This window comes from Peromyscus maniculatus, chromosome 10, assembly GCF_049852395.1.
Source record: "Peromyscus maniculatus bairdii isolate BWxNUB_F1_BW_parent chromosome 10, HU_Pman_BW_mat_3.1, whole genome shotgun sequence".
In the NCBI taxonomy this organism is placed as follows: Eukaryota; Metazoa; Chordata; class Mammalia; order Rodentia; family Cricetidae; genus Peromyscus; species Peromyscus maniculatus.
In genome coordinates, this window is record NC_134861.1 from 12,704,200 (window position 1) to 12,724,141 (window position 19,942).

Consider the following 19,942-nt stretch of genomic DNA (forward strand, 5'->3'; position numbering starts at 1 on the left):
CAGCTGCCCACGTGGCCCTATGTGTTAATAGGATACATAGACATCAACTCAGAACCTGTCTGCTGTAGGGCCACAGACTCAGACATGCCCCTCAGCTACAGCGTGGGCCTGGATGCCACCATGGTCCTGGGTGACAGCACAGGCCACCCAGATCAGTAGGGCCCTGGTGGCAGCATGGCCCTTTGACACCAACATAGTTTCTGACAAATATATTTATCTGGATGCGGGTGTTATTTTAATTTTCTTATATTTGTCAAGAATATAAGAATATTTGTGGCTGACCAGAACTTGGGCATCTGCAAGGCCCTTGGTGGTAACTGGAGCTATGGACATCAGCTCACAACTTGGTTGCTATAGGGCCTCAGACCCAGACATGGCCCTCAGCAGCAACTGTTTTTTTTTAGGTATGTCCTTATAATGATTTTCTGGATTTCCTTGGTGTTTGGGTATCTGTTGTTACGCCCCTCTTTTCATCTCTAATTTTGTTAATGTTTATCTTTTCCCTTCACCTGTCAGTTCATTTGGCTAAGGGTTTGTCAATCCTATTTCTTTTTTCAAAGAGCCAACTCTTTGTTTCATTGATTCTATTTTTTGTTGTTTCTATTTTATTGATTACTGCCCTGCCTTTAAATAATTCTTGCTGTTTACTCCTTTTGAGTCTGGTTCTTCTTTTCATCCTAGAGCTTTCAGGTGTGCTATTCAGTTACTAGTATGAGGTCTCTCCATTTTGTTTTATGAAGGCATTTAGTGCTATGAACTTACCTCAGAAGAGCCTTCATTGTGTCCCATATGTTTGGGTGTGGTATTTTCATTCTGCTGTAGAAGGTCTCCAATTTCTTTCTTGACCCATTTTCGTTCAGTAGTGAGTTGTTTTGTTCCCATGAGTTTGATAGCTTTCTGATGTTTTCTTTTGCCGTTGATATTCAGCTTTAATCCATGGTGGTCAGACTGGATGCGGGGTGTTATTTCAATTTTCTTATATTTGTCAAGACTTACTTTGTGTTCTAATATGTGGTCAGTTTTGGAGAAAGTTCCATGAGAAGTGCTGAGAAGAAGGTATATTCTTTTGTGCTTGGGTGAAAAGTTCTATAAATATCTGTTATGTCCATTTGGTTTATAACATCAGTTAACTCCAGAATTTCTCTGTTTAGATTTTGTCTAGATGATCTGTCTATTGGCAACAGTGAGGTATTGAAGTCTTCCACTATCAGTGTATGAAGGTGAATATGTGATTTAAGTTTAGTAGTACTTCTTTTATGAACTTGTGTTACCTTGTATTTGGGCCATAGATGTTAGAAATTATAGGATTTTTTTTCCTTTCCCAGGAAGTGTCTGCCATATCTCTTTGGATAGTTTTGGTTTGAAGTCTATTTTGTCAGATATTAAAATGGCAACACCAACTTGCTTCTTAGGTCCATTTGCTTGGACTATCTTTTCCACCCTTTCACTCTGAGGTGATGTCTATCCTCTATGTTAAGGTGTGCTTCTTGGATGCAGCAGAAGGACAGATCCTGTTTTTACATCCATTCTGTTAGTCTGTGCCTTGTTTTTGAGGAGTTGAGACCATTGATATTGAGATTCATTAATGATCAGTGTTTTTTGATTCCTGATATTGGTCTTTGGTCTTGTCTCTGTTGGTTATGTGTTGAGTTCGATGGCTGTGGCCAACCCCTTTATATTCTAGGCAAGTGTGGTGGCTATGAGGTCCCTGGTAGAGAGTGCTTCTCTGAGTTTGTAAGTGACACAAAAGAATGAATATAGGCTAGGAGGGAATGTTGTGAGGGCCACAGGAGTCTGGGGACTGGGGTCTCCATCAAGATTGGAGTCCCCAGGAAATAATTTTAGGTGAAGAGGAACTCCTGCACAGGAATAAAGAGTACATTTGGATAGTTTGGAAGATTTGAAGTGCCGGGCAGGACAGCCTAGTATCCACTGTGTGCTTCTCATGGAAAGCGTTCTTGTGGATTGGTGGCTGACATAAAGAAATTGAGGTGGGTTAGATGGGAAGAGGCTCAGTGGGAAAGAGCTAAAGCTGAGTCTGCACCAAGAGGCTGATTTCCAGAGATTGCTCCCCCCATTTCTAATGTTACATTAGATTTTCCACTGTTTGATGACTTATAAGAATGCTTCTTATATTTTAAATATCTCTATTTGTATTAATATTAACTTTTCTTTTCTCCAATATTTGGATTTGTGTTTTACCTATATGTGTTTTTATGTTTTTGGAAATTTCTCAGTCATCTCTCCCTTTGACCTTTTTTTCTTAAAAATATGTGTTTATTTATTTATTTACATACAGTAAAAATCTAAGCTATCAATTTATTGATTACATAGAGCATTGGCTCCACTACCTTCAAAATGCGGGGGTCTTTTACTCTCAAACTACCTTCTTAAAGGGATAATGTGCCTGTGTGACTCATGTCTTTATCTTCTTTTGTCTTTGTCCGGATCGATCTCCCCCTTTAGTCATCTTAACGATAACTACGAGAAGTAACAGAACAATTGCTCAATTGCTCTGGAGATGCAGCGTGCATTTGTTCAACTGCTGGAAGTGATTTTCTCCTCTCTCCTTTTGTCTGTGCTTTCCACAGTACAGGTCCTAAATAAATATTGATTTCTTCAATCTTAAGTATTTCTTTTTGCTTCTCTCATACAGGCACACATGTTTTTAAAAAGGTTACTCTTCTTAAGGGAAAGCATAGACAAGGGTTAAAATACATAAAATGTCTATGAAGCTTAATGAAACACAACATAGTACTATCCTTGAATTGGTTTGAGAAAGCTATTTTAAATTACAAAAAGATTAAGTGCCTTTATTTCTTTTGTTGGGTGTCGTCTGTCAATGTCTCTTTACAGGAGCATTGACTGCCTTCTACTGTGGCTATCGACCCCCTAGGCTGGTTAGCTCCTCTGTGTGCTTTCTCTTTGTTTATCTTGTTTATCTGCATTTTGCCTGATGACTTTCTTGGAGTTGAGAAAACCTGCTAAGTAGCTTTCATGACTCTGTGTAGCTAGAAAGCAATTTTGCTTTAAAAATACAACACATTTTTTAAAAAATAAATTATTGTCTCTATATCCCTAAGCCATGAAATTGACATTTGAAATTGGATTGTTCCTTAGCTTTGTTAATAAATAGTTAACTTAGTAGGTAAAGGCACTTGATTCTAAGACCAACACCTGGAATGTTTCCCAGGATGCACATGGTGGAAAGATCTGACTAACTCCAGCAAGCTGTCCCCTGACCTGCACATACACTCTATGTCACATGCACACATGTATATGCACAAACACACTATAGTGAATAAATAAAATAAGTGTAAACAAAAAAGGCATTTTCTACTGATGCTTGAAAATAGAGAAGATGCCAACAAAGAACAGGTTTACCTTGTGTGGGATTGAGAACCAAGGACCAAGGATAGCAGGAGAACTTGGCTGTACAGATGAGGCTCATTTTCAGCAACTCTGAACTTCAGTCACAGTTTCTTGCATAAGGCAAACATGGTGAATTTTACTCATGTGTTTTCTTTGTTGTTTTGTGTGGTTTTAATTTGTTATTTCAAGGCAGGGACTCACATAATAGCCCAGCATGGCTAGGACGTGATATAGCCCAGTGTAGTTGGAGTTACCTCCAGTCCTGCTCAGACCTGCAGCCACTCATTTTTTTTTAATTTTTTAAACTGGCCTAAATGGCTCAGGCTTCTTGCTATCTAGTTCCTATATTTTAAATTAACCCATTTCAATTAATCGATAAGTTGCCATGTGGCTTGTGGCTTACCAGTACTTTTACATCTCACTTCCTCTGTGTCTGGCTGGTGACTCCTGACTCAGCCTTCCTGTTCCCAGAATTTTCTTCTCTGCTTGTCCCACCTATTCTTCCTGCCTGGCTACTGGCCAATCAGCATTTTATTTATCAGTCAATCAATCAGAGCAACACATTCATAGCATCCTCAGCAGCCCAGGGTGGCCTTTTTGTTCATTTGTATATAATAATATTGTAGGAAGGTAAGGTGGGTGACTTCTTCCCATCTGTCAAGTCCTCCACTACCATTTTTGGCACCTTCCATAGTTCCTCATCTGAATGAACTATTATTAGAGAGCTTGCCCTGGGTTATCTTCATAATTCTGTCACTTTCACATGCTTAGAAGAGGATGGTCTCTTTGATGTATTTCCTTATTTAGATCAGTGGTGACTCATGGATTCTACTTCATTCATCCTTTTTTATTTATTCATCTCTGGGATTTCTTTGATGCTCAAACCATATCAGCCTTGGCAGTGGCAGTTCCTTCACATTGGTTTCTGTGTCTTTTAACAGTCTTTCTTTGAACATATTCTACTACCTGGCAAGGGGAGCTGTCTTCTGTCACATTATGGTGGCCTAGTAGGCCTCTAGAACCTGATTTTCCATCAAGTCTTGGTTTCCCCATCTTTTGGTAGGGAGGTAGTCAGTGGCCTTAGGTTCTGTCTTGGACAAAGCATGCTGTCTTTGAAGCTTCTCTTTCTACCTAAATATTGAGAATCAAGAGCTCAGTTCTGCTTGATAGTAAGCATTTATTCGTATTTCCTCTGTGATTGTTTGTTCCTGTCTTGTCTGACAGTGAGAAACTTGATTCTTGTCTGTGATGTTTTCCTGTTTCCCCTGACCTCCAGGTCACCTCCATAGTGTCCTCTTGGGTGATCCTGCTCCATATCCACTGCAGTTTATGCTGGCCCCAACATTAACATGTTCTCTCCATCAGCAGAAGGAAGAGAAGAAGGCAGAGAAGAGAGTAGGTTTTAGAGGCTTGAAAGTGTGTTCTCCCTCTCACTGCCTTTTTCCCCCTCCCTCCCCTTTCCCTCCCTCCTTCCTTTCACTTGTTTATTTTCTTCAAAATACAGCATATTTACTATTCTGAGGTTGCTTCAGTTTTGTACTTAAGTTTTCTTGGTTTCAAACACTCCCAAAGTCAAGTGCTCCTGTGGTTTCAGTCCATCATGTTAGAGCCCTGGAGCACATGTTTGACATTTTCTGCTTATCAAGAGCCATTTTGGGGTGCCATGGACCCTGAGTCTGACCTAGAGTTAACTTTTTTTGTGCTGGGCGGTGGTAACTCATGTCTTTAATCCCAGCATTTGGGAGGCAAAGCCAGGTGGATCTCTGAGTTTGAGGCCAGCCCAGTCTACGGAGAGAGATCCAGGACAGGCACCAAAACTAAACAGAGAAACCCTGTCTCAAACCCCTCCCCCCAAAGAATGAATAGAGTTAACTTTTGTGTACCTTATCTAACTTATCACATCCATCCTGCTTTTACAGCAGAGAAAGGCAATAAATTGCCCACCACCAGGGATTAAAGTTTAGGTATGCTGGATGATGACATGTACTCAGTTCTCTGTTTTTACTATCCCTAGACTATCTAAGGATGTAGCCAGTCAATGTTCTTGCTTCAAATATATTGTGATGATGTGATAGAATGAATAATGAACCCCCAAATATTCTTGTCCTAATTTCTGGACCCTATAAATGTCTCCTGTGTGATGAGATGGTGCACCTGCATTTTCTGGGTGGACCTGATGTAAGAAGATAGGTCTGTGTTAGAGGGTTACAGAATGCTCAGCTCGGAAACACTGACACCATGATGTAGTGGTGGCCAGAAAAAGGAGTGTGGAGCCCGGAGAGTATGTTCTTCCTGGACTGTGGTTCATGAAGTCTCATTTTGTACTATGACCTGCAAAATCATGAGGTAACAGATGTGCTGTTCTAGGTTTCCATGTTTGTGTTTGATGTGATATGACAGTCATCCCAGAGCAGTGGTGCTCATGTGTGATGACAGAGTGCTGTCATGTGCAACTTACTGTATGGCACAATAGAGGCCAGCGTTGGCCAGAGCCTTACACTTTGGAAATACTCCCAGTAACTCTTATGTCTTACTATCTGAGGTCTTTAAACAGTGCCATCTTCTACTTGTGAAAGACAGAAAGAAAAGCAGAATTCTATCTTTAGGATAAAGCGAAAAACCAAATACAGGCCATGCTGTATTTTAGTGGAAGCTTGGCAATTCCATTCCTGCCAGTGTCATCACTCAGCTCAACTCTGTTGTCGTTAGAAGTCAGGTCTGCCTCATCAGTTTCTGCTGCACCTAAGCCAAAGGCAGGATGTGCTGACCATATCTGGGGTATAGTCCATCACACTGACACTTTGAGAGTGGATTGGGCCTGGGGTCAGAGACTATTTGCCAGTACCCTTTAAACAGATTGTGCAGCGGATGAACCATTGCCCTCCAGCCCAAGGGATTGATAACACTATCAGCGCTCAGATGACACTGGTAACAGGCGTACACCCTGAAGCTTCTCTTAATTAAGGAGACATAAGTTCCCAAGTGAAGAATCTCCAAACTGTTGAATTTATTTTACACACACACACACACACACACACACACACACACACACACACACACACAGAGAGAGAGAGAGAGAGAGAGAGAGAGAGAGAGAGAATCCATAGGCATTTCTTTTAAAGCTATATATTTTTTTGCTCATTTTTTTTTCTTGCTAGTTAGTGTGTTTAAAATTTAACTTCACCATTACATATTGCACATACATCATTTTGTTTGAATGAAAGTAGTAGTAGTATGAGCAGTTGTGAAGATTCGGTTACTTGAGATGCCTGATGTAATCCCAGTGAGATGCAAATTATTAGGTGAGGTTGGAGATGATTATTTAACACTTTTGTATAAAGACAGAGATGTGTGGACAATACTCGGCCCATCTGAGCTGCCCTTGGGCCCCCATTTCATCTACAAGTGTTAGAAAAAACATCAAAAGAAGGAGATGAGGTACATGCATGTGATGCCACTCCATTGAAAGTACTTCCTAGACTTTCAAAGTGTACCTGAGATATTAGATGCTCAGCTCTGTCAGGTTATGTCCTATACGGGGGCTCATGCCTTCTTTATATCCATTTTGTAGGGGTGTTTGTAGCATAAGGCTTTTCATAACCTTACCTATAATGAGAAGTTTTAAAGTAGTTTGTGTCTTTTCATAAATGGACAGATGAAACAAAATTGATTATCTTTTGTAGAAAATATATTTCAAATAATAAGCAATACTTTGAAATGAAAATGGGGCTTATAGTTCCTGGACCTAGAGGAATGTTGGAAAGCTTTTCATATATTTTGTTTCATTAAAGCCTGACCTTTTCTGTCCTGTTCTGGATGTTTGGATTCCATGAGACTGCTCCAAAAGGGAGGCTTGCAACAGCAGACTGACTGCTTCCATTTAGCATGGGACTTATAGAGCCAAACTACAAAGGCATGTCCACACCCAGAGCTCAGACCTTTGCCTAGAGCATTCAGTTTCAAGTTGTTTGAAAAATGTGACCCTTCTGTTCTGTCCCTTGGGCTCCTTTAATATTTTAGTTCCTGAAACCCCTGGTCAGTGTACCTGCAGCTAAGGAGAGCAAACACTAGATGGCAGTCTTCACATCCTTATGATCTTGAATTTGCAGTTTGCCTCTCACAGGCCAAGAGCTGGAGAAACATTCCACAGGGCACCCAGATACGGGCTGTGTGCTAATTGTTCTGATACTATGCCTCACTAAGCTTTGAGATTACTTCCCCATGTTCTTATTCTGCTTCTTTGTCCAATATGTACGTACAACACACATACATATGCATGATGGCGGTCACAGACTTAGACACATACATATCCATCTGCATAGGCTTTTTAGAGGGGCAGGAAGAGATGGGGAAGTAGAAAAAGGAAGCATGAAGATGGTAAAATGTACCTATTTTAATAAAATATTCTTTATGATATAGTTACTTGTGACCATCAAATAAAATTTTCTTTTAGACTAAAGTTCCACCACAAGGTCTCATTCAATGAGTAATTCTCAGCTCACACTCTTGTTTCTCATTTTATTCTGTGTGGATTTGCTGGGTGAATAATTACTGTGCTAATCCTCCAAGCTTTCATCTACAGTGGGGATAGCAGTACTTATTTTATTGGATTGATTTGAGGCTTACACAATAAAGCATATCATGTGCAGGTGTCCTCTGGCAAATCCAGATGAGACATGGTGAGCTTGTTACATGCCAGGCATGATTCTCATCAATCTCCCCTAAAACATATTTACTGCTTCCAGTGGTCCTATGACATGTGACTTATTATTACCATTTAGTTCACCAAGAAGTCAAGTTACAGAGTGATGAAGTAATGTGTCCAGGGCTGTATGATTGGCATGTATGCACTGTGTCATCCTAAATTATTGTCAGCACTGTGTTTATTTGTAGTGGGGTGGGTGATGCAGCTTTTCCTGGAGAATCAGCAACTGTGTTACCGTTCAAATGAGGGAACTACCTCAAACCCACTGAAACCTCCTGACCTTGACCAGTGTTGAGGACACAGCTTTTACTCAGTAGGATTCTGTCCGAACTAATTAACCACATGAAGAGAGAGTATATACATCTCCCCACGGGCTCACTCGCTCACTGCTTCTGTCTCTGGGGCCCTCGCCATGTGTCTTCCCCTGTGGAAAGAGTCAGGCCAGAAACACTTCAACAAATTCATGACTCTTTGCTTAGTTAAAAGAGTCAGGCTCATGATGTTGTTTAGAGAAGTCAGAAGTTCAGGAAGAGAGTGGTCACGCTGAGTGTGAGCTAGATGTTGGATAGGCAGTGAGACTAAGACCCTAGAAGTGAGGCCAGGGCCAGGGAAGTGGATCTCCGTGGATGTTTTTGTGGTAGATACGTGCAGAGATGGGAGGGATGGAAGTGTGTGTACAGACTTCACTAATGCTACAGTGACAGCGCACCATGCCTCTCTTACCAGTGGATTTTGCCTACAGACATAACGATAGTGCAGATACTGTATGCCTCCAGTATTGCCTTTACCTAAATTGTTCTAGTATTAATAAAAACTCGAGTCGGAAATTGAGGTAAAAACTTGATAAATCCAAGAACAGTGGAGGGACGATAGGCTGATCCTACTATCCGTGTTTTCTTGACCCCAAAGCCCTGGAACCCCCCACCCCCCAGCCCTCTCCTCCCTTCCTGTCTCTCTCTTATCTGACTTCCTCACTCCTCCAACATCTCTATGGCTAATCCTGGTGAGCCAATCCTTGACTCCATCCTTGATTCCAGGTCGCTTTATTGATTCAGTGGAGTGACAATGTGAACAATTGTCCCGCAACACTCCAGGGTCTGCACAAAGCTTCTACAGCCAGCATCTACCAAACATGAGCTGAAGTGGTATTCTCTGGTTTCACGAATGAGGCATTCTTGTAACCTGGGTGGTGAGCCCTGTGCCCATGGTCACAGATGCCCTCTTCCATAGAGCTGCACTGCTGCATGGCTGAGCATCTTTGACTTCTGTGTGGGCCTGAAACATCTCTCTTAGTGTATGTTGGAGATCTTTAATTCAGCTCTTTCTAAATGTCCCCCAGGTCTCCAAATGCAGTTAATGTTTCATTGTCTGTAGCCCACCACAGTCCCATTGTCTTGACTCATACTCATGTCTATTTGTCATACTTTTGTTGGATTGAGACGCGTCTCAGGGTTTAAATACATGCTTGGACTTCATCCGGTTCTCATTAAATAGTGCACTGATAAGTCAAAACTTCACTGTCTTAGTGACATGGTGTATCATAACCCCTGGGGGTGGGGTACACATTCCGTGGATGGTTTTTATAGATGAGTTTGCAACCTCCCTAAATAAACTGCATTCTTTAAATGTGTGGCTCCTAAGTTTGAGATTTCTAAGATGCTGGCAGTGTGAGTCACAAACTCAAGCTGACTTGAGCACAGCTGCTGTCTCCTGTCCTTTCCCCATTCAGTTGCGTGGTGGATTTGACCAGCCTTGCTCACCTGTATAGCTGCTGTGGGTTCATAATCTCATGTCAGTTAGACTTGTATCCTATGGTAGGCCTATCGATTGTATTATAGAGTCCCATGCTATCTTAGAGTTACACTAATTAGATGATCAATGAAACAGAATGTGTTTGATGTGTGTTATGACCTGATGGGTGATTGAGGTAAAAGAAATGGAAATATGTGTAATTTGCGAGGAAATGTAAAATACATGTATCTCATTTATTTTAATTTTCAAAAGGTGTTTTTGATGCTTTTGCAAGATACCAACAAAAAGCCTCACATCACTCCAGACACCAAATTAGAACCTCAGAATGAGAGACCTGCTGGACCTCAACACTGTAAGTAGCATAGCCTTTTGTATTTCTGTTCAAGGCAAAAGGCTACCAAGCTCATTTAACATCTGTTTTTATAAGGCAGAATAGCAAGATCCTGGTGAGGGGGCAGAAGTGGATGGTCAGGGGTCCTGAGAAAATTTACATCAGAGTTGGAGAGCTTAGATTTATATCCTGGTTTGTAAAGGGACAAGAATATCTTTCCTGAATAACATGACTTACTTAGCAGAAATTTCTCAGTGTATACAATTAACATAATGAACCTTGCTCATCTAGGTTTACCATCCTCATACACAGACCAATGCTGCTTAAGTCTATGGTGTGTTTTCGAGGTATAGCCATATTCTACAAATAATATGTGTATGTGGTTTAAGAGAGCACCAAAGATGAGCCTTGTGTTCATAAGTCTGTGTCCCAACCTTTGCATGCAGCAGCTTTCTTTGGGCAGGTATCAGCAGCTGGACAGAATCCAGGTTTGTGGGATTATGGTTCTGATTCAGTCCCCTTCTGGTCACATTAGCAACAACTCACCAATACATATAGAGCCTGGCTCTAGAGAGACAGAAGGTAACACCTCTTCTTCAGAAACTTCAGACTTTAGGGACACAGACACCTTCCACCATGAGTACATTACTTGAATTAAATGGGATGTTATGTTTAACAGTGCATTCTCTGCAGCACTGTATGGAGGTTGCAAATGCCTCATTTTCTCTCCTTTTGGTATGATCAGGTCTAAGACACATACACTGATTGTCAAAACTGATGTTTAGTTGGTTTCTAACTATAGTCGTAATTTACGTTTCTCTAATTATTATGTCAAACATCTCTACTGTTTATGGCATAATATTGGGACATAATTCTTATGACCCACACCTTACCCATTTAAAATACACAATTCAATGTTTTTTTTTACTCATGTGCATCCATTATTATACTTGATCTTGGGCTGTTTTTTATTATTAGTGCTTAAAACAGAACATTAGGTCACATAACAATCGCTCTGTAGGTTTCACTGATGGGTAATATTATACTGTATGCTGTGAATGTGTTGCTCTGATTGGTTGATAAATAAAATTCTGATTGGCCAGTAGTCAGGCAGGAAATATAGGCAGGATAAGCAGACAAGGAGAATTCTGGAAAGAGGAAGAGCAGAGTTAGGAGACGCTAGCCTGCTGTCCAGGGAGCAGCATGTAATGACACACAGATAAAGTTACAGAATATGTGGCAACATATATATGAACAGAAATGGGTTGAGTTTAAGTGTAAGAGCTAGTCAGTGGCCTGAGCTAATGGCTAAGCAGTTTTAATTAATATAAGCCTCTGTGTGTTTACTTGGGTATGAGCCACTGTGGACCAGGCAGGACACAGAAAAACTTTCATCTACAATTCCCATCCCTCTAGGCTTAAGAAAGCCCAAGCACACATCTTAGCTCTCCAGATTAACCTGTTGTAAATATTTTGTGTGGATGAATGATACAGCTAGTCCTTGTGATCAGCTTCTACAAACACATTTTTCTTTCAGTTGTCACTTAAAACCCCATTGCCTGCAAATACCAAATTCTTTTGTCCATCCATCAGTTGATGAAAACTTATGTTGTTTCCATTGTTTTTGCATTAGAATATGCCCCCAAAGCTAGTGTCTGGTGAGCTTTTTCAAGTAGATACCTATGAATAGAATTGCTGGATCACATGCTTGATGATTGGCGAAAGACTTTTATCTGTCTACACCTCATATTTTTTACCAACAACATGAAGGTTCCAATTCCTCCAGTCCTCAATAATACACTGATTAGTAGGACTGGCCATTTCTTCATGTGCTTATTGGTTGCTTAGTAAATCTTTGAAGAAATGACTGTTGCAATTAATTACATTAATGTTTTATTTATTCTTTGATAATTTCATATATGTATTCAATGCATCTTGGTCATATCCACCCTGAATTCCTCCTCCCACTCCCCTATGTCCTCCAACATATCCCTACCTTCATGCTCTCTACAATTAAAAAAAGTAATCCACTGAGTCTAATTAGTATGGACCTTATGCTTATGGGTGTGGAGTAATATACTGGGTATTGGCAACCTAATACTGATCACTTTCCCTGAAGTAAACTGACTACCCTTCCTCCAGCAGCCATTAACTACCAGAAGCTCTTTAGCTAGAAGTGAGGCTTAAGGCTCCCTTCCCAGCCATACCAGAATATTGGTTGGTTGCTCCTATAACAGCAATATCATTATTGCACTAAAGGACACATCTTTGTTGAGAGGTCAGTATTGTAGTATGCAATGTCCAGTGCTGGGTAAAACTATTACTACCTTTTCTCTACCAGTAACTTCACAACATCTCTGACACTGTGATAGTCAGAAGGGAGGAATTTTCCCACTTTACTCCAGCTTGATTTCACTGCGCCCTGCAACCAAAGGGTTATCGTCAGCAATAGGATTTTATCATCTAGGTATGCTGGACAACCAGGAACAGTGGCAATAGACCATGCTCTTTTGCAGGGATTCTAGAGCCTTCCTGACCAATAACTTGAAGGGAGTTATCAGGTATTTGGCACTGGGATTTCCATTATTAGACAGCCCAGGTCTGTTGGGGATAGCATTGCCTCTCCATGCAGTGTTACCATTGCCATTGCCCTACCCTCTTTTAAGTTATCCTTTTACATTATCTTACAAAATAGTTGGTTTCCATACGACTTTTCCGTACACCTTAGGGCTACACATCCTTTTCTCTTTTAACTGTCTTCTATTTATTCGTTTTGGTCTGATATTAATGTATCCATTTCTATTTTTTTTGTTTACTATTAGCACCAAATACATTTTTGTATTCTTTCATTGTCTGCGTATATGTCTCCATTTTGTATGTTGCCTAGACAGCATATAGTTGAAGCCTGTCTTTTAATCATGCTGTTACTCTGTGTCTTTAGGTATAAGTGTTAATTCATTCTTTTACGATAACTTCAATACAGTTGTACTTGTTTAACATTTTGGTCCTTATTTGTATGTATCTTAGGACTTTCTAGTCACCTTTTTATTCATTATTGACTTGTCTATATTTATTTTTGTAGTAATATTTTTTCATTTCAAACCCCCATTTATGTGTATTTTATACATTTTAATCTGTTTGACAATGACATTATGTATATCATAGAAATATAATCTATCTTAAATTAATACTGTGTTGACTTTAATCACATACAAAAACTTCATTGAAGGTCAGCCTTACCTACTATGGTATGGTTGTCAAAATGACAGTTTTATATATTGTGTACTCATTATCACAAATTTATAGCTGTTTTATGATTTTGTCTTTTAAATTCTATAGAAAATAAAAAGTATATAAGACAAATTGCAAAATACTGTTTTTCATCCATGTATTTTTGTCTACTATAAAAGCTTGTATTTTGGGGCTGGTTGTGTTTTATTAACCCTGCATTGTTTAACTTCAATTTTATTTCAATTTGAGGTACCCTAAAACATTTTTTAGATGGCACCTCTAGTAGTAATGCATGTGCTTAGCTTTTTGTTTATTTATAAACATCCAACATACCTTCATTTTAACAGATTATTTATGCCAAGTATAAAAATCAGTTGACAGAAGTATTTCTACTTTGAATAGTACCCTACTGCCTCTGGCATGCATGGCTTCCCAAAGATACCCGTGGCTCCCTGTACTGAGATGTCTCTTCCCTTTGACTTTCAGAGTTCTCTGAGATGGTCAACGGCTTGTCTCTAATGTATTGTGATGGGTTTGTTTGTCTGCTTCCTGGAACTCATTTTGCTCCCTTTGCACATTGTTGTTTCCTCACCTTTCTGGAAATTTCTGCTTTTTATTTGTCCTTCTGTAAATCTGAACACACACAGACACAAACAAGCACATACTCACACTGGTTCAGTGGATATTATCTCTTGTATCTCTGGGCTCTTACTTCTTTTTTTCCATTTTTTTCTATTTTTGTCTCAGACCCAGTGACTTCCATGACTGTCCTAAAGTTCACTGATACTTTCCTATGCTATTCAAGTACACTGTGATTCTTTTTTTCCCCCAAATTCATTTATTGTATTTTCTAGCTCTAGAAATTCCTTTCTTCCCTTCTCTTTTCCTCCTCCCTTCCCCCCTCACTCCCTTCCTCCTTCGCTCCCTCTCTCATTACTTCCCCCTCCCTCCCTTCCATCTCCCTCACTCCTTCCTCTGAAACAGAGTAGTCAGGGTTGCTTGTCTGATACAGATCTTAAATTGATCTTCTGGAGTTGCTATCAAATTATTTAAACCTCCAGGCCTTAACCCTTTCTTCCACAAAGTGAGCAGGCAAACCTGCTTGAGATACAGATTGAGAACATCCCTTATACCTGCATATTGAGTCATAGGAACTACAGCCACCCTACATGTCTCAGTTATGCTCAGGAGGAAGGATGGCCCATAGGGTCTGAGTATCTGTGAATCATTTTAGCTTTTGGTCATTAAAATATAATCAACTGAATTCTGTCACTTGAGCCCTTTATATTTACCAGCCACATGAATTCATTTAATAATGCTGTTCATTTTGCTTTACCTGTGAGTTTTATATATTTTAAGGAAAGTATTTTAAGTTTATTTTTACTGAAGCAGACTGTGCACATTTTGTAGCAAACAGCTTAGACCTTTGCCATACCACCAGAAGACATGAACCTGTGTATGCATCTCCTTTCATATAAGAAATGGAGTAGTCAGATTTTTTCAAACCTTCTTTTTCCTGAGAGTAATATTATTACATATGCAATTAGACATAATTACAATATATATCATAGTTTGTCTCTATGTCTTATGGTTTGTACAATTTTTTTCATAAAATGTGCATACCTATTAAATGCTTTAAGTTTTTGGTGTTTTGCCTAAAGTTTTTAATTTTGAGTATTCATTACTCTTAAGATATATTAATTACTTCCATATGTAACTGTTTTATAGGAAAATATAAGAGGCCCTTGTAAACATTGTTATCAAGGCAACAAACAATACAAATGCATTCCTCCTATATATATTTTATTGTAGTAACACATCCATTTATAAATGACAATTGTATGTTCCTAACCTGGGGAATATTAGGGAAAATCTGTGTAAATGTATTAGAAATAATACGTGTGATGAGAGCTAATGCCACATGAAGAGTGAAAACATGGTGTCTGAATTTAAAGGCACAGTATCCAGGAAACAGAAACATTTCCATTGTTACTGTTAATATGGTATAGAAACACGGTTTCATTACTCAAATTACAAAGTTTTAGACTAGAATATAATTTAAAGCTCTATTTAAGTGTTTCATTGCTAATTAAGAAATGACTTCAAGACACATTGAATCAAATTTGGTTTGAGATCACCTACGTTTGCCAGCTTTTATTGTAATCAATAAAATGCTCACATAAAACTCAGTGGGAGTCAAATTTATATTCCTCAGTAGGTGCAGCTTTAGAAGAACGTTAAGTCAAGATGCTAGAAGGAATGTTAGTGCAATCCCTAAATATGCTGATTTAGTTCATCTCATTTCCCTTGCTAAGATCCACACTAGAGGAAGTCAGTTCCTAGAATAACCATTAGGCAAGGGCCTTCTCTTCTACTGGGCTCAAGTGGAGGTCTCCCTGTTGACCACTGCTTCAGGCTACACCTGTCTGTGTGAATCCCTTCCTTCTGCACAAGCTGTATATCATCCAAAGGCCAGCTCTCAAGTCACTCACTGCTCAGAAAGATTGATGAAGGGGAAATAAAATATGAAATATATTCTTCTAAATCATAGGGACCCAGCAGCTCTACAGAAATGGGTTTTGAAGACTGATGCCTGGGTGTCTGGAACTGCACAGTGTTACTGGGTCTACACAGTGGGGTAGAAGTCACTTCTTAATGGCAAAAGGATTTATCATTTTGTGTTGTTGTTGTTTTTCCGTGTGAGTGCATCAGACTTGATTGCGGGACCCTTCCAGGTATTTGTATTTTTCTCATTTGATCCTTGCTGCTAATTTGCAAGCAAGCTTGAGTTGAGAGTGGATATCTGACTTGTACAAAACCTCAGTGCTTCTAACACCAAGATTTTCTTTCTAGTCGTTGCACTTGTCATAGGGTCTCTTTGGATCATTTTACTTCTTTGACATGGCCTACCCTAGGCCTACTAAACTAAGGTATATTATGATATTACACATAGCCAAATCATCATACAATGTATATGTTAATAAAATAGAATACATTATGGAAAATATGTATGTATGCATACATTAGTTAGCATTCGGAAAAAAAAAACAGTGGCCTCATTTCAAAATAATGATTTCCTGTTTGTTAAGCTCAAGTTACTAAGCTGAACCATACATCAGTAGGTCAGTAGGCCTGGGAGGTACCCATATTATATCTCTGAGTTCTTCATGCTTTTTTTTTTAAAAAATAACAAATTCTTATTCTAGTCTCTGTCATTTTATGGCAGTATAATGCTATTGTGAACTCAACTACATTCCATCACAATTCATATGTCCATACCCCAATCCTAGTCCTGGATATAAGATGCGGCAAACAGTTGATTATGGTTACAGTTAAATGAAGTCACACAGATAGATGCTCATCCCACATAACTGGTACCATACGTGGGATGATCACGCCATAGCATACAAAAGGTTGAAAGTGAATTTAATAAAAACAGAGGGCAGAGACACTGGGACAAAATCCCATTTACAAGACAGGGAGAGAGGTCTCATAAAACAACAGCCCAGTGGGTGTGACCTTGTACTTGCCTCTTGAACAGTTGGTAAATATCCGTGCCTTGAGCTGTCCACTTTGCTACTGGAGCCCGAGCTGCCTAATGTACCTAAGCAAGCTCATCTTCTGCATGTGCCTATTGGGGTCTCTGTCACACTGGGAAAGCCTGTTCTACACTCACTGGTGTAGCATGAATCTTAAAAGTTCTTATTAATAAAATCAAACCCGAGGCGAGTTATTGGGGTCCATGCTGGTAGATCAGAGAGACAGAACAAGCCACAGCTATCTCACCTTGCCAGTTCCTTAGCTGGTCCTGTTTCTTCAGACTGGAAGCTTCTGTGTCCTCATCCCAATGGCTCTCAGCTGAACTGCTGCTTAAAAGCCTGAAAGCTTAACCAGCCAAAAGCTTCTAGTTTCTGGTCCTCACGCCTTATATACATTTCTGCTTTCTACCATCACTCCCTAGGATTAAAGCCTTGCTTCCTGGGATTAAAGGTGTGAGTCACCATGCCTGGCTGTTTCCAATGTGGCCTTGAACTCACAGAGATTCAGAGGGATTTCTGTCTCTGAAATGCTAGGGTTAAAGGCGTGTGCTATCACTGCCTAACTAGTGGCTTTTCTGTTCTCTGACCCCAGATAAGTTTATTAAGGTACACGATATTTTGGGGAACACAATACCACCACACACTGGTGGTCAACATGACACCAGGTTCATAGGGCAGCGTCTGTCCTTTCATGGCAATAACGACCTCTCTCTTTTATGGGAGAATTGTCTTTGGACTCTAAGATCTCACATTTTAATTTTCCTCTGAATATTATTCCTCCTCAGTTTGCTTTCTTCGTCAGTCTTCCTATCCAGCTCCATCTCTCAGCCATTCCTAATGGAATGCTCCTAAATGCTCACCTTCCCCTCTTTCCAGCGTTCCCACAGGCCTCTGTTTCAGCCTTGTCCACTTCACTCCTGTACCACTGCTGCTCAGAAGTACATTAGCTCAGAATGCTTCCCTGGTTGCTTCTACATAGTTCTGTGTACATGTCTCCAAGGTACTTGCACCAGTGAATGTCCAAACTCACCCTGTCTGCCCATAAATTATTTTCTCCCTTTTTGTTTGTGATGTGGGAGTATGCCATTGCTGTAGCCAGTGGGCAAACAGGAATGTCCGAGCATCCTCTCACTCCATGTTCAGTTTTCCCTGGATTTCAATTGGAGCATAATCTCTCCTGTAGCCAGTCTTCCTTTAAATTGTTTGATCTCATTATTCTTGATTAAAAACATTTGATAACTTTTGTCTTCTTGGGTTCAAATTCTGCCCATGGGCTCCTAAGAAGATACATACCAAGCCCTGGATCTCCTTTTCTCATATGTGGATTTCCATTTCTTGGGCAGGTCAAGCTGCCCCTTGCACTCAGTGTCTTCAGATCTGCTCATCTCTCTGCCCTGCAGGCTCTTCCTCTGCCTGCTCTGAGCTGATCTTTGTATGAGTTAATTGTCTGTTCTGTAAATCATCTCCTGCTCACCAGACTAGAGAGAAAACTTTTTTTTTTGTTTTTGTTTTTGTTTTTTTGAGACAGGGTTTCTCTGTGTAGCTTTGTGCCTTTCCTGGAACTCGCTTTGGAGACCAGGCTGGCCTTGAACTCACAGAGATCCACCTGCCTCTGCCTACCAAGTGCTGGGATTAAAGGCATAAGCCACCACCACCCAGCAGAGAGAAAACTTTTAAGAAGATCTTCCTCTCTGCCTCTCACAGCATAGTGACAGACTACATTTAAGTCACCGTGCTTGCTTAACACTACTGCCCATTCAAAGATTGTAACTGGCCAGATGAATGAGTAGATGGCAGAGAGAGAAAGAGAGAGAGACAGAGACAGAGACAGAGAGACAGAGAGAGACAGAAAGAGATGTTTGAACCAGAATATGTTCTTTGAATAGGTAGGTACAGGCAATTGTGACCCCATGGCCTCATCCTGTTCACATTATGATTTCAGAGTACATGGCATCATCGCTACAGATGTGCCATCACTATGGCTACTGTCTTGCAAAATACAGTTTTAAACGAAGGTTGAAAAGTCAGCTGGGTGCTTGTTAGAATAGAATATTCTTACAGGTAACGTTCACAGAATTTGATTCTGGGTACTTACCTTTCCTCCAGCTTGCCTCCCCTTTCTCTTCCTCCTTCTTTCCCCCTCCTGCCACTGCCTTGCAACTCTTTCTCTAGGAATGGTTCACTGTGCAGGCTGGGTTGGCCTTGAACTCTCCATCCTTCTGACTCAGTCTCCTGAGTGCTAAGGTTAGAGATGTGCGTACCACCAAACCTTGTGGCATTTACTGTTTTAACTGTCATTCCAGTTTCCTCTGATTTAAATGGCCTGTGGTCAGTATTATGAATAGCTCTCTAGTGCTTTTTAAGCCTAAAGTTCATGTGAAAGATCACAAAGCTAATGCTGAGTGAAGCTGGGGTGAATGGCTATCTTTTCTATACAAGGCATTGCCACGGCTTTTCTCTTTTCTGCTCTTTTTTTTTTGGTCATTTTTTAATGAAGCCTCATCCCCTCATTGAGATCTGAGATCACATTTAAATTTTTAGCTCAATGGCTTGTCAGTAGCATTTTACATAAAATCCCTCTCCTTTTTTTCCTCCCAAGATGTAATCCTCTGTATTTCCTTCCTAATTGCTACCACTTCTATGGATGGAAAGCAATTTTGGCAGTGATTAATTTGAAGGGTCTGCAAGCTCTCCTTTGCTTTTAAAGACAATCCTGTTTGCACAGCCTGTCCCAGGAAGGTCTGCTATAATCTACTGCCTCTTCAAAGAGCTGCTCCAAATTCTGTATGTGTCTCTCAGGCTTCACCATGGTGTTAAATCCACAGGGCTGTCTTTTCCTCTTTGTCTACATTTCCTTGAACTTCAAAACGCTCCATCCCTGAGAGCAAGGTGGGGAGGGGGAGTGGGGGGGACATGGCTGCTGCCAATTATACATGCCAAAGAAGGTTTGTTTTCCACGTTAGTTAAAACCAGCAGAGAGCTAACAGCAGGGTGCTCTGCAGTAAAGAGGCT

General features: G+C 40.2%; 1 protein-coding gene across 2 annotated transcripts in view; it reads left to right on the top strand.

The window, feature by feature from the left end:
* Positions 1 to 19,942, top strand: part of Abca13 (ATP binding cassette subfamily A member 13) — a 432,541-nt gene that overhangs the window by 231,330 nt on the left and 181,269 nt on the right. For both annotated transcript variants that reach the window (XM_076545963.1, XM_076545964.1), the window contains one exon: positions 10,082 to 10,181. In XM_076545963.1, coding sequence (XP_076402078.1) covers positions 10,082 to 10,181 — 100 coding nt within the window. The remainder of the gene's footprint in view (positions 1 to 10,081; positions 10,182 to 19,942) is intronic.